General features: G+C 38.2%; 1 protein-coding gene across 1 annotated transcript in view; it reads left to right on the top strand.

Moving 5' to 3' along the window:
- The window catches only part of LOC106139257 (TWiK family of potassium channels protein 7), a 47,599-nt gene extending 36,016 nt beyond the window's left edge, over positions 1-11,583 (top strand). The window contains exons 2-3 of the mRNA XM_013340663.2: positions 9,470-10,106; positions 10,561-11,583. Of these exons, the coding sequence (XP_013196117.1) occupies positions 9,566-10,106; positions 10,561-11,303 (1,284 nt within the window). The 5' untranslated portion in view covers positions 9,470-9,565 and the 3' untranslated portion in view covers positions 11,304-11,583. The remainder of the gene's footprint in view (positions 1-9,469; positions 10,107-10,560) is intronic.
- The last annotated feature ends 6,559 nt before the right edge of the window (positions 11,584-18,142 follow it).

Genomic DNA, 18,142 nt, shown 5'->3' with positions numbered 1-18,142 from the left:
GGATGGAACCCGATACACGAAGTTCCCAACTTTTTCCCTTAAAGAGATCCTACGTTCTTATAGGAAACTTCCCAACAGTATTGTTTTAATTCCAAAAGGAAGACCTTTTGTTTTTTTTAACGAGTAAATTCTTTTCGTTGTAGCCTGCCAGGAATCTGTTTGGGTTATTTATAAAACTTCTTGTCCTTGGCTTTTGCCCACGACTCCGTCGTCGTGAGCCTCTTTTTCTCAACTTGGCGTGTTCTCAATTGTATCCTCTGCCATTAACCCTCATAGCCTGGGGCTCACCTTCCTTCTTAACGCTCTCCACTTCTTTAGGTCTTACGTCTAACTTATGTCCTCCTTGTTGTCCCGTCCAGTGTAAAGACTACACTTTTGCAAAATTTTATAAAGATCAGTTCAGTGGTTATACAGTGAAGATCCAACAAACAAACTTACTTTTGCATTTATAATATTAGTATTTATATTTGCATATGAAGTTTTAGGCCTCTGTAGGGCAGTGTTAGTGTGCTTTCTATAAATGCTACCCGTACGAAGCCGTGTGGTTCCCGGCACCAATACAAAAAAAGATAGAACCACTCCATCTCTTTCCCATGGATGTCTTAAAAGGCGACTAAGGGATAGGCTTACAAACTTGGGATTCTTTTTAGGCGATGGGTTAGCAACCTGTCACTATTTGAATCTCAATTCTATCATTAAGCCAAATAGCTGAACGTGGCCATTCAGTCTTTTCAAGACTGTTGGCTCTGTCTACCCCGCAAGGGATATAGACGTGACCATATGTATGTATGTATATGGTTACATATATATCGCCAAAAAGAAGAATGCCTGCCAGAAGAACGCCTGATGACAAAATATGGGATGCTCAAGCGGGATTTCGAAAGGGAATGGGATGTACTGATCAGGTCTTTTCCTTGTGGTGCATAGCCGAAAAGTTTTTGGCCAAGAGTCAAAAAGTCTATTGCACATTCGTAGATCTGGAAAAGGCCTATGACAGAGTTGAGAGGAATGAATTGTGGTCAGCACTTTCTATGCATGGGGTGAGCAGTCTCTTAATACGAGCACTGAAATCCTTATATCCCTTCTTTGCATGATGATGGAAATTTCAATCATAACATTTAGTGAAGAAAAAAAGGTACTCAAAAACTGTAAACTTTAAATTTGTTGTTGCTGGTTACTTTATAAATGACTATTGCGTACACAACAAAACCCTAGTACCAGTCTACTAGAAGAAGAATAACAATAAAAAAAAAGAAAGGTCACTTCGGTGTAAATTTCCCAAATGTAAAGGCTATTCCACAATTTCGTGTAATCATTGTGGAGTTAATTAGTGCTTGAAAAAAAAATTCTTTTTTAAATTATTATTTAGAATAAAGGAGAATAAGTAAACAATATCTTTTGACTTATTTAGTACAGAGCTATATATTTAACAATGCATAATGATGTAAATTTTCATCACTGTTTTTTAAATAATTCAAATTCCTATTTATACTAGGATTTTTTTAAATATTTTTCCTTTAATCTAGAGCATTAATTACATCAACCTAATTTATTTTAAAAAAAATTGGAAAAATCATGCAATGAAGGGATATGAGGATTCGAGTGCTTGTGTCAGGATAAACGGAGCGCACACTGAGTGGTTTAAGATTGAGAAAGGCGTTAGGCAAGGATGTGTTGCGTCACCGTGGCTGTTCAACCTATTTATGGATAGCTGTTTGACAGATTTGAAAGAGTCTAAAAGTGGATTAAGGATGAATGAGTTACTCGTCAAATGTCTGCTCTATGCCGACGATCAGGTTATACTGGCGTCATCAGCGGAGGAGTTACAGGAGATGGTAAACTGTATGCATGAAGCTTTAAAAGAGAAAGGAATGAAAGTGAACGTAAGTAAAACTAAAACACTGGTTTTTGAAATGGAGAAAGAAATGACAGCATGTAATATTTTGATTGGAGGAGAAAAAGTGGAGCAAGTGAAAGAGTTTGTATATCTAGGATCAAAGTTTACATCAGATGGCAAGTATGATAGTGATATTGAAAGGAGAGTGAACGCGGGGAACATGGTGAATGGAGCTTTGCATGCCTTTATGAGTAGTCAGAAACTATCCAAAAAGGCTCGACTGGCTGTGCACAGGGGCGTGTTGGTCCCGACATTAATGTATGGGAGTGAAAGTTGGGTATGGCAAAAGAAACATGAAAGCAGAATAAATGCAGTGGAAATGAGAGCGTTAAGGAGTATGATGGGTGTGAAATTGAGTGACAGGATAAGGAACAGCGTGATAAGGGAATGTTGTGATGTGAAAGAAGATGTAGTTACAGGAATAGAAAAGGGTATGTTAAGATGGTTCGGTCATGTGGAGAGGATGAATGAAAGCAGGTTGACTAAGCAGATATACAAGGAGAGTATGGAGGGAAAGGTCGGAGTGGGAAGACCTAGACGAACGTATCTTGATCAAATTAAGGACGTCCTGGTAAAGGGTCAGGTCAAAAGTACCCGAAACCGCCGAGCTTGTATGAAGAGAGTTATGAATGTGGACGAAGCGAAAGAAGTATGCAGAGATCGTGGCAAGTGGAAAGAGGTAGTCTCTGCCTACCCCTCCGGGAAAGAGGCGTGATTTTATGTATGTATGTATGTATGTAAGAAGAATCCCAAGTTTATAAGGCCATTCCTTAATCGCGTTTTACTACACCCATAGAAAAGAGTTTGTGTGGTCCAAATGTTTTTTTATATTGGATGGTTCTATGTGACGTAATAAACATATAGTAAATCAATGAATAAATAAACACAGAACTGAAAGGCAACGCACAGCCACCTTTTTTTTTAATTTCCACTAAATAAATTTCAAATATTTTTTACGAAAATTTATTGTTACCAATTTGTTGCGCCACGAGGCGTTCTCCACTCCGTTATAAGCCGACCCCGCGCAATGAACCTGCCTTTTTGACATTTATTTAATTCTGCCGGATATCAGATGGCCAATTAATCAAATGAGTTCGTTCGGCAGCCATTATTTAGAGCCTTACAAATGGCCAGATGTTTTTGCTAAACAAATGACGGGTTATTTTGTTTTTGAAACGAAACATTTATTTTGACATCGGCGTGATAAACGATCGGAGGATAAAATGAAATGATGATCGTGTTTTATAACGCGGAATTATTTGTAATTTAAGTGATTAAATACATGACAAATGAAATTATTGGTATCGATAAATCGTTACTAACAGAATAAAAAAACAAAATAACTTTTCGGAAAAAAATTGGCTAAATACATATGTTGCTAAATAGTTGCTGGTATTTGTTAAAACAAATAAAAATGCAAACTGCATCGTAATTCGTTGCCAAGCTTAAAAATTACTATCGTAAAAAGATAACTGACTCCAATCAATGTCCTCCTTTATTGAAGTCGTTTAAATTTCTAAAAAAATTGCCTTAACAAACACTTTCCTGAAAACCGTATAAAAATCGGTTGAACTGAGAACTACCTTTGTTTTTAATTTTGGCAGTATGTCACATCAAAATGCTTCTTTAAAAAGTTCTTTATCAGTGAAATGGTTATTTTTCATTGTAATAATAAATATAAAACTTATAATTTTGGTTATAACAAAGATTGATAAAGATAAACCAAATGAAGTCAGGAATCATAGTAAGTGGAAATAAGTATCTGCCTCCCTTTCAGGAAAGAGGTATAATAAATTTATTAATTTTACAAGTAAAACGTACATAACATAGATACCTTTATACATTCGTCGCTCGGTGACCACGGATCATTCTAGCATAATTCGAATCATCCGAGATAAAATAAAGGTACGTTACGTGCGCGTTTAATACCTGTAGTGTTTATAAAAAGTATAATGCAACGGGAAAATATTAAAATCTGTTAGAGATATAATCGTACGTGCGTATAACAAATGAAAGTACATATAACAGATAATAAAAGAGATATTAGTCTTAAAACGCTTCTCATAATCCACAACGGACAGACTGACAAATACTTCGTAATGACTGTGATCCTTGTGACGTCATCAGCCAGTGTTTTGTGCTCCAATCAAGGAAAAAACCCGGTCTCAATGGCAGCTCTGGCGTAATGAGCAAAATAATTAATGGGATCAGTGCCAGCTTAGCTCATTAATTTTAGGAGCACTTTTCACATCCCAGATTTACATAAGTTGTAGGGTACTTTTTTTATTCGAGTGAAGACAGGATGATGTTATTAATTTAAAATTTTGTAGATTGATTTTATAATTGTCACTTTTAGATAATTTTTGCATTTGTGTAACGTAATTTTGCGGATGCTAATAGTATCTATTGATTTTTTGACGAAACCCATTGCAAGTTTAAATAAAATATTTTAAAATAATAAAAATAAATTCATAGGCTATCTTTCGGAGTCGGCAAGACAGCAAGAATTTCTTAAACTGGCGGTTAACTTTCTTTAAGCTACGTTTAGCCGAATGTTAATTGAAATTTTTATTAATTATGGGACATTTTAAACATCACAATATTACAACAACGTCGCATAAATTAATAATAAGTTAGATTCACAGGTAGCCCAATGACTAAAAGAAGAATTCCGAATTTAAAACCAATTTCCACTATTGTTTTTTACATTCTACGTAGTAAGAGCAGCAGTTTACACGCACTGTATATATTCTAAGAAAACGAAATTGAAATTTCAAAACAAGAATGGATTTTTCAAATTTCCCACGAGAGTGAAGCTTGAAAACCCCTAGTTATTTCATACGTTGCCAACGTTCAAAACACGTCCCACTACGATATAAAATGGGGGATTGCGTTATTTTCGTCTCCCGATTCCCAGACCATTTGGTGCGATAAAACTAGAAAATGCCAAAGCTTCGTAAATTCCATGTTGTATTTTATTTTTGCGCTGCCAACTGCATCATTCCTTTTGAATAAATGGTCACATTTAATGAATTTATTTTTCTCATCAACTTTTGTTTATTTATTAAATTTATGTATTTATTGCATATGTCTGAATTTTTTAGGTCCCTAAGAAAATTGATTATTTTTTCGGATTTATAGAGATAAAAGTATCAAGCTTGGTTAACGAGTAGTTCCCGCCACCTTAGATGATACTGCCATTCTTTCCCATGGATATCCTAAAAGTCTACTACACAGATAGCCTCATTCATCTAGTGAAGCTTTTTCCATAACCTAATAGATGATAGATAGATAAAACTCTTTATTGCGTTATAAGAGTAAAACATACAAAAGCAGCACAATATAGACAGAGATGGTACAAAGGCGGACTCAACCTTTGGGTGGAATGAAACCAAACAAGAGGAAAAATAAATAAATGATTAAAAATAATATAATACACACAGAATATATACCTAATATGGGTCAGCTTCCTCTGTAAAGGTTGCGGAGGTCAGACAGGAGTCGCTGAATGCAAAAACTTGACTCATGCCATCCAGTATTATACCATTGACCATAGTCAAAGGTGTATCCTCCCCACCTCTCCAGAAAGGTGAGGATATAACCGGGACTAACACCAAAGGGAAGTAGACTAGCATCGCTTACTGGTTATACCTAATTCTGATGCCACAGTTACCGTCAGGATTTTGGTAACAGCTGTTAAGTTGCAATTAATTTGGGCAACTTGATCCGCTATTGTTTGTGCAATTAGCCACAAGCCGTCATCTTCGCCACAAAACACAACGTCGACTAATCATACGGGCAATGTTGCAAATCTGGAGCTATCGAATAATATATTGGTCATTTTGATCTGTAAGCAAATAGGCTTTATCTGCGTTCCTAATAGTTTTGGCAGTTTGTAGGTAGTAAGTACTCAGACACTCTAACTCTAGATTTATTCAAGTATACCACCTACATACATAAATCACGCCTTTTGCCCGGAGAGGAAGGTAGAGACATCTTTTCATTTGCAACGCTCCCTACAAAATTCTTTCATATTATCATAATTCTCTTCATGCAAGCTCATCGGTTTCGGATTTTCTTGGGATTTCCTTCCCCTTACCTTTCGTGAGATAGTATCGCCAAAATTTCCCGAAACCTGCTTTACCTCTGAATCATAGATCCAGGAATTGAACCCCGGTAAGGCATGATGGAAAACGGGAATTCCATTTTAAGCAGGCGTTGCAGCAAGCGAAAACTAGTATAACATGAGATAAGCAAATATCAACCTTCAATCATGCGAGAGCGGTCGTAGAATTTCGTAATTGGTCCTTCGTCGGGTCCGATCGGGAGAGGTCTGGAGAGCCGGGAGCTGTCGGAATGCGGGTCTCTGGATGATTGCCCGAACTTCTCGGCGGAGGCTCGTGTGCGCCACTTGAGAGTCGATCGCTTTGATTTGATTATTTTTAGTATCGACATAGGTAATTGGCCTCTACTACATCTGAACTTGCATTCCCATACGAATACGTACATGCATTCTTCTTTGTGTGTCGTGCCGTGTGGTTCCCGACATAAAAAAGAATAGGACCACTCAATCTCTTTCCCAAGGATGTCGTAAAAGGCGACTAAGGGATAGGCTTACAAACTTGGGATTCTTTTTTTAGGCGATGGGCTAGCAACCTGTCACTATTTGAACCAGCCAAATAGCTGAATGTGGCCATTCAGTCTTTTCAAGACTGTTGGCTCTGTCTACCCCGCAAGGGATATAGATGTGACCATATGTATGTACATATGTATTCTTCTTTGTTGTTTTGCTCTTGGCAGAGAGGTCGTGGTCACAATGAGGCTAACGCTTTCTTCACGATCTCTCGCCATTTTTTTTGTGTTGGTAGACTGTCTTGTCCGTGTGGTTTCCGGCACCAATACAAAAAAGAATAGGACCAGTCCATTTCTTTCCCATGGATGTCGTAAAAGGCGACTAAGGGATAGGCTTACATACTTGTGTGTCTGTTTTTAGGCGATGGGCTAGCAACCTGTCACTATTTTGGATCTCAATTCCATCATTAAGCCAAAAAGTTAAATGTGGCCATTCAGTCTTTTCGGGAATATTGACTCTGTCTACCCCGTAAGGGATATAGACGTGACTATATGTCTTTCACAGTCCGATACGCGCTTTTCCATTGCTAATTTTATTTGGTCAGTCCAGCGCATGAGTAATGGGTGTGGTTCCTTCTATTTTTATCCCCCACAATTGCTGCCGAAAGGTTGCTAGCCCTTCGCCTACAAGGAGAATCCCAATTTTATTTGCCTATTTCTTAGCCGCCTTTTATGACATCCATGGGAAAGAGATGAAGTAGTCCTGTTCTTTAGTGCGGCAAACCACACGGCACTAAAGAATAATAAAAACAGGTAAAAAATAACAGATATCGTCATCACGTAAACTTCAGTACTGGATTTTGGTTAGAGCTATATTAATTGACGACGTGATAAATAGAGGAATTAGGTTTAAACCAAATTAATTGGGAATTTACTCGTTGTGAATAGTTGGATTGATTGCTGAATATTTGTTTGCGGGTCGCGTTAATAGATTTATTTATATATACATGTTGCAACATTACATCTTGCAAGCGCCTGGATTATCTGTATCTTGTTTAGTTATTACATACATTCATATCATCACGTCTATATCCCTTGCGGAATAGTCAGAGCCAATAGTCTCGAAGAGCCTGGAAGGCCACGTTCATTTATATGACTTAATGATGGAATTGAGGAATCAAATAGTAACAGGTTGCTACCCCATCGCCTACAAGAAGAATCCAAGCTTCTCAACCCCTTTCGTAGTCACGACATCCACGGGAAAGATATGCAGTGCCCCTATTCTAAAGTGCAGGGAACCACACGGCATTATTAATTTCGTAATTTATTGTCATGGAAAAAGTTCTTATTTTCTTATTATTAAAGTGTACTATAATGTTTCATCTTCATAGTTATTCTCTTCCCGCGCATTGTAAAAGTCGATCACGGAAAAGGCTAATGAATTTCCATCATTAAACCATCCACCTAACGAAAGACCACGTGAATGTTCTTGTAGGCCTTGTCTACCCCGTAAAGAATTACGACGTAATGTAATTTGTATTAATATTGCTGTCCAGTAAGAAATAAATGTCGATGCGACATAGACCCATCAAAATTTAACTGGCCGTTAAAAGTTATGCGTCAATAAAAAAGAAAATGCTACTATTGTTTACAATGGTGAATACGGTTTTAACGCGCGAATATTTTGGACAGAGTCATGAAAACATTAATGTTGGGATTTCAGTGCATTTTTTAGCAGTAAAAGGTAATCTTTTACCCTCAATTTGATGACGTGTATTATACAAAAACCGTTGATATGATGAACCTCATTCTATAAAAAGAGATAAGATTATGTCCCTGTACTTAGCTCTCGTAAAAATTTAGACAAAATATATGTACTGATTATATTCATATCTGATTGCATAGAAGTGTTTCAACCTTTTTAGCCCTGAAAGTATAACAAACAAAATTTACTTTTGCATTTATAATATTAGTAAATAAAGCGAGGAATTTTCCCGCGGAAATTTCGGGAAATCGTCCCTTATTGCACCAAAGACCAAATAAAAATGACCGGGTCAAAATTGGGCTTGTAACCCTTCATGGTCGGGGTTGTGCTTAAATATAACAGTCAGTCAGTCAATATTCTCATTTATATAGAAGATAAAAGTACGAATTTTGTACCCCGACACCAAAATTATCTTTGTTCTGTCCGATTGACCGGCAAATAATGGTTTTATTATGACGTGTATATTTTATGAATTAGTCTTGATCTAATTATTATTTTTCGTTATTCCCCAGTGTTCATTTCGCATTCCACGCGCCATTTTAATCCCGCTACAATGAGAAAATGAGAGCAGAATTCGTACGTGTTAATGTGCAAAGTTCGGCCGCAGGGAGTCTCCCGGATTATTCCCCGAAATAAACCGGGATGGCCACACTTTGTGGAGGGGTGCGTCAATTAGATTAAAAATGGGACCGGACCTTCATTGCGGGCGGCTGTACAATCAGGTTTTTAAGCCCCGTCCGGTTAATTGTTACTACGTCATATGTTTTGAAACAATTACGACGGCCTCTGTGGCGCAGCGGTAGTACGCTTGTCTGTGACACCGGAGGTCCCGGGTTCGAATCTCGGCCAGGGCATGATGAGAAACGAACTTTCTCTGATTGGCCTGGGCCTTGGATGTTTATCTATATAAGTTTTTATTATAAAATAAAGTACAGTTGAGTTAGTATCTCGTAACACAAGTCTCGAACTTACTTCGAGGTTAACTCAATCTGTGTAATTTGTCCCATATATATTTATTAAGCCAAAAAGCTGAACGCGGCCTATCAGTTTTTTCAAGACTGTTGGCTCTGTCTACCTCGCAAGGGATATAAACGTGGTTATATGTATGTATAATATTATGAAATTGACATTTAATATTACGTGTTTAGTTTAGTAGGTATAGCCTGAAAATTACATCTTTAAAAATAGATTGTTGATATAAAATGTGATTAACCAACAGTTTCTCATTGTTTCAGATTCAAACCATCGCAAACCAATATAATGCCAAGAATAAAGAAGCGACGCCACCACAAGAAATATAAAGTGCGGTGAGGAATGCTGACTCAGCAAGCATGTTGGAAAACGGCAGTAGAGATCTCACCAAACGCGCTTACTGCAAAGACGCGTTCGTCGATGAACCCAAATGTTGCTTTTCCAGACCCGAGTTAGATGACTCCAAGTTTTTCTGCTGTCGATGTGCCCATAAAAGGCGAGCATCCCCACTAACATGCCTAGCAATATGCTTCCTCGTCCTAACGTACAATCTTCTTGGAGGCTTCCTCTTTCTCGCCATAGAAGGGAACAGGGTGACAGAAGAAACAGCAGTAGCAGCTTCGAAGCCAAACTTGAGCCAATCACAAACCACAAGTTCAGATCTCCGATCGAAGACTGTTGAAAGGCTATGGTCGATAACTGAAGATTTGAATATATTGTACAAAGAAAACTGGACGAAATTAGCTGCCAAAGAGTTGATGGACTTTCAGAAGGTACTCTTGAAGACGATGAGAGGTGGAGTGGCGTTAGAGAATAGACTGTCATATGAACACGACGGGGATTATAGATGGACGTTTTCCAGCAGTTTTTTGTACGCATTGACGCTCATCACGACTATTGGTAAGATTCTTGTACTACTTTACTTTTGTACTATCTCTTATTTTTTTATCTCAATTCTATCATTAAACCAAATAGCCAAAGGTGGTCATTTAGTCTATGCAAGACTGTTGGCTCTGTCTTCTCTGCAAGGGATATAGACGTGACGATATGTATGTATATACTTTATCTCTTCCGATCTACAATTTCGCTAAAATTATGAATATCATTATGGAAATGAGGAAAAGTACAGGAACGAATCTTATTTTTTGATCTACTAAGAGTTTTGGGTGTTTTGTGATTGGTGACTTATTTTATATTAACGAATTCTCCTTTATTTTCAGAGTCACTGCTAAAACAGAGCATTGTGAGAACTTGGGTATCTCGACTGCAGAAATTTTTGGGAGTTCTATAAAAGCCCTTCTCTGGTATAACTCAAGTTTACTAAATTTTTAACACATTGATCTTATTTTTACAGGTCATGGGAATGTGACGCCGCAGTCAGCGGTGGGGAAGACCGTCGCCGTCGCGTATGCCTGCATTGGCATCCCCATCATCATGCTATACCTCTCCACCATCGGAGAGGCGCTGGCCAGGAATTTTCGCGTCCTTTACTCCAAAGTCTGCCCTTCCACTCTCAACAGCGGCAACTTCCACTCCAAAGCCGACTGTCTCAGTCGGTACACTAACTCGGGACCAGAGTGCAAGTTTAGTGACTGTGATAAAAAAGAAAAGTGCTACAACGATAGACAAGGACGGACACCGTTCCAGGCGGCTTTGAACCTGGACAGTTTTAGTGGCGGTTATCACTGGACGTGTAGAAACCACACGCGAGTGCCAATAGTTCTAAGTCTACTGCTCATAGCTTTGTATATAGCGTTAGGGACTGTCGTGTTCCATACGACGGAAAAGTGGAGCTTCATCGACGGTTATTACTTCTCCTTCTCCAGTCTCGCTACGATCGGATTTGGGGACCTAAAGCCTGGACTTTATGCCAGCACAGTGTCTGCTAAAGCGGAGGACATTGCTGTTGGAGTGTGCTGTATTTATATCTTAGTCGGCATCGTTGTCATCGCCATGTGTTTTAATTTAATCCAAGAAGACATGAGCTCAATTGTAAGGAGTTTCACAGCGCTCTGCACGGGCAGCTCCACAACCAGAGCAGTGCACAGCGTAGAGAAGGTATGTGATGATAAGATTTCCATGTCGGTCGTTTCCTGACATAGAGAAACGGCCGATTCTGGGCCGTCGGTCGCGTTTAATTGCCAGGAGAAACGTCAACAAGTGACATTTAAAATAGACAGTTTAAACCCAACGAAATTCAACAGCCTGCCGCGTCGGAAATCTTCGAATTACGGGGAAGAGAGTTTCCAAAGGAACACGCCTGTACGAAGATCGGCCGGTCACGCTGAGAAGTGTGTTGAGTATTTCGTGCCGAGGAGTCTAAGCGAGTTTAACTTGAGTGGAGTGGGAGAATTGTACGATTTATCCTTCGGGAAAGCTCAAGAAGGGAAACAAAATGTGGGGAAAGGTCGGGACAAGATGGTGACCTTCGAAGACGATCGGCCGCAGAACAAGGCTCTCGCGGACGACGTCTTCATGTGACGACGCCGCGTAGCTCTAAAGTTGTTGGTTTGGACACAGTTTGTTACGTAATAAATATACATTTTACACATAATGCGCCTCATTTCTTTCCGCAATGGCTCATCTAAGGGCGTGGTGGAGCTGATTTACGGTGTACCCTACCGAAGCCATAAAGAAAATTTATGTTGTGGTAATTCGGATAAAATATCTTTATCGCTATTATTCAAAGGCATTTAATGTAGGGATATGTATGTTTTTATTATTACGAAGACAAATATAATGTAGTTCATGTGATGGTAAGTGGTTATCGTGGCCAATAAGTATTCATTATACTAAAACATCAAGGAACGTTTTCTGTCTAAGAATTTGACATAATCGATATCTGAAGATGGCTCTAAACAATATTTGCTGAAAATTTTATATCTAAACGATCCACCACATCATCGAAAATATTCTTATTTTTGATCCATTTGAGACAAACTCCAAAAATAACCTTCAAAATTTCAACGACGTCCTACAGTACGTCTGCCTGTTCGTATCTTAATGGAATTCATCTCGGCAGGTTTGCAACAGTAATTACATTACACCATCGATCGCCCAAACTACCTCTTTGATATGCTAACAGCCAATTTGCCTGATGGAGGGCGCTAAATAAACCAATTAATTCGCACCGACTTACCACACAGCTTTCAATTTCAAACAGCTTCAATACCTTTCAATTTTTAACAGCTCTTAAAGCTCTTTACGTTTCAATACACGTTGCTAAAATTTAATTTCGTATGTATTTTACACTAAATCTGGGAGTTAAAAGCTTAGTCGGGGGTCCAGAAAGCATCATGGTGACAGCTCTGTCATTCCTTCAAATTGGCAGAATGGTAGCGCCGGAGTGGTTTTAATGCGGTAAGCTGGCATACTAGGTGCCAGGAGTCCTACATTCTCTCGGGTGAAGAAGATCTTAAGGGTCGTTCCTAAAAAAAGGTGTAACATGCAGCTGTGATTATTTGAGGATATATTTCTTACATCGACTATTAGGCGGGTTATTCACTAACATTGGCAAGGCATAATGTCAATCTTCCTCGATAATGTCAAAGAAAGAAAGAGTCAGAAGATAAGTCATAAAGCATAAAAAAGTTTCTATGAATAACCCGCTATTCCAACTGAGGTTGATCACAAATATGACCATGATAAAGAGATCCGAATTACTTTCGAGGTAGATAAGTCATTGAAGGAGAATAACCAAGAAGAGCTGTTTTGTAAGTATTTTCTATGACTGGAAAAAGCATTGGTAAGTTAATTCTTTAAATTGTATGAGGTATATACCTTATCGTATGCAGGTATTATATGTATGTATGTAAATAAATATACACGGGACATATTACACTTTCTTTTCTCATCATGCCCTGGCTGGGATTTGAACCCGGGACGTCTGCTGTCTGGACAAAGGCGAGGCTTGAAACCTCAAGATAAGAGAAAGAGAATTCTCATATTTAAACTAAAGCTATGTTAATAAAAAGAAATATTTTCCCACATTTAAAGTTTAGGGTTAATTGATGGCCAACAACTAACCCAAAACTTTAAAAATACGAAACGCAGTAAGATTTTTACTCGGTTAAATATAACTGACATTTTTTGGGCTGTAATTAAAATGATTCAGTTAATTTTCGTCGGGCTCTCCGACTAAATGCAGTTCCGCGTGGCCTTTTGAAGTCGAGTGCAGCTCGCGTGGCACCTCGCCCATCGCTTGCTTCAATTAGTACCAGAGTGCAATTCTATCTTACTTCATAAAAAAAAAGGTTTTAATTCAACTCAGCATGCAATTCATTTAAGTATTACATCGTATGAATTTATGTTTTAACTAGCTTTATTGTGAGCCTCACTCCTATCGCTCATTCCACGGGTCAGTACATTAATCCGGGATATAGTCACGTCTATATCCTTTACTGGGTAGACAGATCAACAGTCTTGAAAAACTGAAAGGCCACGTTCCGCTGTGTCACTTAATGAAATAATTAGGACCAAATACAGGTTACTAGCTAAAATTATTAGTACAATACCTAAGTAGAATTCTAACCTTACTACCTCAGAAAGCGAACTTTTGAAGCAAACATCTAAACCACTAAACCACTGACGCTCTATAATTAAGCAGTAACATATTCATGATTAATCAATCATCTGGTTTAATTTCATCATTTGCATAACCAATATCGACTGAACGTAAATTCAGTGGGACAATGTCACTGGGAAACTATTCAAATTAACGTGTTTCCGCTATATTAGCCTCCTAGCGCAACATGCACGTAAAATAACGTCTATATATCTTGCGGGTTTGATAGAACCAATAGTCTAGTGATAGAAGTGAAGGCCACGTTTAGCGTTAAGAAAGGCCATGTTCGGGTCAATAAATATAAATAAACATATGAGACAAATTACACAGATTGAGTTAGCCTCGAAGTAAATTTGAAACTTGTGTTACGAGATACTAACCCAACGATACTATATTTTATAATAAAAACTTATATATGTAGATAAACATCCAAACCCAGGCCAATCAAAGAAAGTTCTTTCCTCATCATGCCCTGACCGGGATTCGAACCCGGGACCTCCGGTGTCACAGACAAGCGTATTTACCGCTGCGCTACAGAGGCCGTTAATGATGGAATTGAGATTCAAATAGTGAAAGGTCACTAACCCGTCCTCTTCAAGAAGTATCTCAAATTTAAAAACCTTTCCTTAAGTGTTGAAAAGACTGAAAGGCTACGTTCAACTGTATAGCTCAATGATACCAAAGATGATAACTGCTTACATAATACGAGTAGGTAGGACCTTTTTATTTCCTAATGGTGCCGTGTGGTTCCCGGCAACATGAGATAAAAAAATAGGACCACTCCATCACTTTCCCATGAATATCGTTAAGGGCGACTAAGAAATTGGCTTATAAACTTGGGATTCTCCTTTTAGGCGATAGGCTAGCAATCTGCCACTATTTGAATCTCAATTCTATCATTAAGCCAAACAACTGAACGTGGCCTATCAGTCTTTTCAAGACTGGTGTGCTCTGTCTACTCCGCAGACGTGATTATATATATGTACCTTTTTATTAACAGGCGAAAAGACATGGATTAATTATGATATTTGCCCGATACTTCGTTACCGTGGGAGTTAAAAAGAAGAACATGTGATGTCTAGGTAAAACGTCCAGGTAAGGGTGACAAGAAAAATGATAATCTTTCTTGAATTCAACCTCAAATGAGCTAATTCCTAGAGTTCTCTTGAAAATCATAATTTACAGAAACTTGCTTCTCCCTCATCAGTAATCATGATATCTTAACAAAGACAATCAACTGTATTGCAACTTGCGTAGAGTCCATTTTGCATAATTCAAAATCAAGCTATAATCCTACCAACTAATGTTGACATACTGTTTGCTCTGATAATCCGAATTTAATGGGTGACATTTGCAATGCGAATAACATCACTGACATAATTATGTTACTGGGGTCACTGGACAGAGCACTATCGCACCACCAACTATTTAGATCTGTATTACTATAGGATCACTAATTGTAATCACCAATACAAAAAAGAATAGGACCACTCCAAATCTTTCCCATGGATGTCGTAAAAGGCGACTAAGGGATAGGCTTACAAACTTGGGATTCTTTTTTAGGCGATGGGATAGCAACCTGTCACTAGTTGAATCTCAATTCTATCGTTAACCCAAATAGCTGTACGTGGCCATTCAGTATTTTCAAGACTGTTGGCTCTGTCTACCCCGCAAGGGATATAAACGTGACCACAGACAAGCGTATTTACCGCTGCGCTACAGAGGCCGTTAATGATGGAATTGAGATTCAAATAGTGAAAGGTCACTAACCCGTCCTCTTCAAGAAGTATCTCAAATTTAAAAACCTTTCCTTAAGTGTTGAAAAGACTGAAAGGCTACGTTCAACTGTATAGCTCAATGATACCAAAGATGATAACTGCTTACATAATACGAGTAGGTAGGACCTTTTTATTTCCTAATGGTGCCGTGTGGTTCCCGGCAACATGAGATAAAAAAATAGGACCACTCCATCACTTTCCCATGAATATCGTTAAGGGCGACTAAGAAATTGGCTTATAAACTTGGGATTCTCCTTTTAGGCGATAGGCTAGCAATCTGCCACTATTTGAATCTCAATTCTATCATTAAGCCAAACAACTGAACGTGGCCTATCAGTCTTTTCAAGACTGGTGTGCTCTGTCTACTCCGCAGACGTGATTATATATATGTACCTTTTTATTAACAGGCGAAAAGACATGGATTAATTATGATATTTGCCCGATACTTCGTTACCGTGGGAGTTAAAAAGAAGAACATGTGATGTCTAGGTAAAACGTCCAGGTAAGGGTGACAAGAAAAATGATAATCTTTCTTGAATTCAACCTCAAATGAGCTAATTCCTAGAGTTCTCTTGAAAATCATAATTTACAGAAACTTGCTTCTCCCTCATCAGTAATCATGATATCTTAACAAAGACAATCAACTGTATTGCAACTTGCGTAGAGTCCATTTTGCATAACTCAAAATCAAGCTATAATCCTACCAACTAATGTTGACATACTGTTTGCTCTGATAATCCGAATTTAATGGGTGACATTTGCAATGCGAATAACATCACTGACATAATTATGTTACTGGGGTCACTGGACAGAGCACTATCGCACCACCAACTATTTAGATCTGTATTACTATAGGATCACTAATTGTAATCACCAATACAAAAAAGAATAGGACCACTCCAAATCTTTCCCATGGATGTCGTAAAAGGCGACTAAGGGATAGGCTTACAAACTTGGGATTCTTTTTTAGGCGATGGGATAGCAACCTGTCACTAGTTGAATCTCAATTCTATCGTTAACCCAAATAGCTGTACGTGGCCATTCAGTATTTTCAAGACTGTTGGCTCTGTCTACCCCGCAAGGGATATAAACGTGACCATATGTATGGATCACTAATTGTAGGGCAGGCTGACAGTTCTGTGTTCTCAAAAGGTTTGAATAGAAATACTCGTTAGTATTCTTTTTTAGGCGATGGGCTAGCAACCTGTCACTATTTGAATCTCAATTCTATCATTAAGCCAGATAGCTGAACGAGGCCATTCAGTCTTTTCAAGACTGTTGGCTCTGTCTACCCCGCAAGCGAAATAGACGTGACCATATGCATGTATGTATGTATTCCCGTTTTCTAATCACTCATTTCAAATCAACCGTTTGGCTTAAATGTAGCACTGATTGACAAGGAAAAGTAAATATTTTTGAATCTGGCTCAATTTATTGAAGGCGTAGTGAATTGAACTTTCGTTTTAAATTTAATCCAGCATTCCATAGAGATCAATGCTACCCTCAATGCAATTGTGCCTTGAAGTTAGCTTACAGGACATTGATCTGATTTGATAACTAGGTTATTATTTCCTTTTATTATTCATTAGATATTCTTTATTAAGAGTCGTTTCGATATTAGGTGACAGACCAATTTTAAAAATGTAAATAAATTTGTTATGTTGTCTTAGAATGGTGCCAGTCCATCTTTTTTCCATCGATATCGTAAAAAGCGACATAGGGAAAAGACATCTTCTTCTTAGTATTGGTGGGTGATTATTGCCAGGAGGAGGAAGAAGAAGAAAAGGTAAAATAATAACGTATGCGTATATTACTATACTCGTATATGAAAAATGAATGTTATCGCGGAAAGTTAGAAAATAACCCTATACCTACTCGTCCACGCAACGTCAACACAATAATTACATACAATATGCCCAAGAAATAAAGTTGATCGCAACTAATAAAGGAAAGTTTTCGAATACATCCCACTTCCGGCGGAAGTGCCGGACACCGGAAGCTAGTTTGCCAGTGATTTATATGCTGGGGGTGAGCAACGGAATCCGCTTTAGTTATTGAATTATGCAATAAAATATGTTATGGTTATTATAAGCTTATGCTGTTAACAAATAATACAAGAAGAGTGTGAATGAGAAGGTTGAACATACATACACATGCACACAATCACGTCTATATCCCTTACGAGGTAGACAGAACCAACATTCTTGAAAAGACCAAAAAGCCCCATTCGGATTCACTTAAGATGGAACTGAGATTCAAATAGTGAGAGGTTGCTAACCCATCGATTATGAGAAGAATCTCAAATTTATCAGCCTTTCCCTATCGCCTTTCACGACATCCATAGGATAGATATACAATAGCCAGGAATAGCTAAAACTGAATAAAAAAAAAGAATACAATTAAATTATCTCTCGTCTCTCTTACCTGCGACGTTTTACCTCCACACCTTACAAGCAAAAAGACATGCAAAGATACAAAATTTCCCTCTTTTAAATATTAGTATAGATTTATGTGCCGTGTGATTTCCTCAGCTTACTAATTGTTAGTGTTTCCATTCGATAGCTCAATACAGTTGACTCAACGCAACAGTGTCG

Source organism: Amyelois transitella, chromosome 22, assembly GCF_032362555.1.
Source record: "Amyelois transitella isolate CPQ chromosome 22, ilAmyTran1.1, whole genome shotgun sequence".
Taxonomy (NCBI): domain Eukaryota; kingdom Metazoa; phylum Arthropoda; class Insecta; order Lepidoptera; family Pyralidae; genus Amyelois; species Amyelois transitella.
The sequence above is the reverse complement of the archived record's forward strand: the minus strand, read 5'-3'. Positions and strand labels throughout refer to the sequence as shown.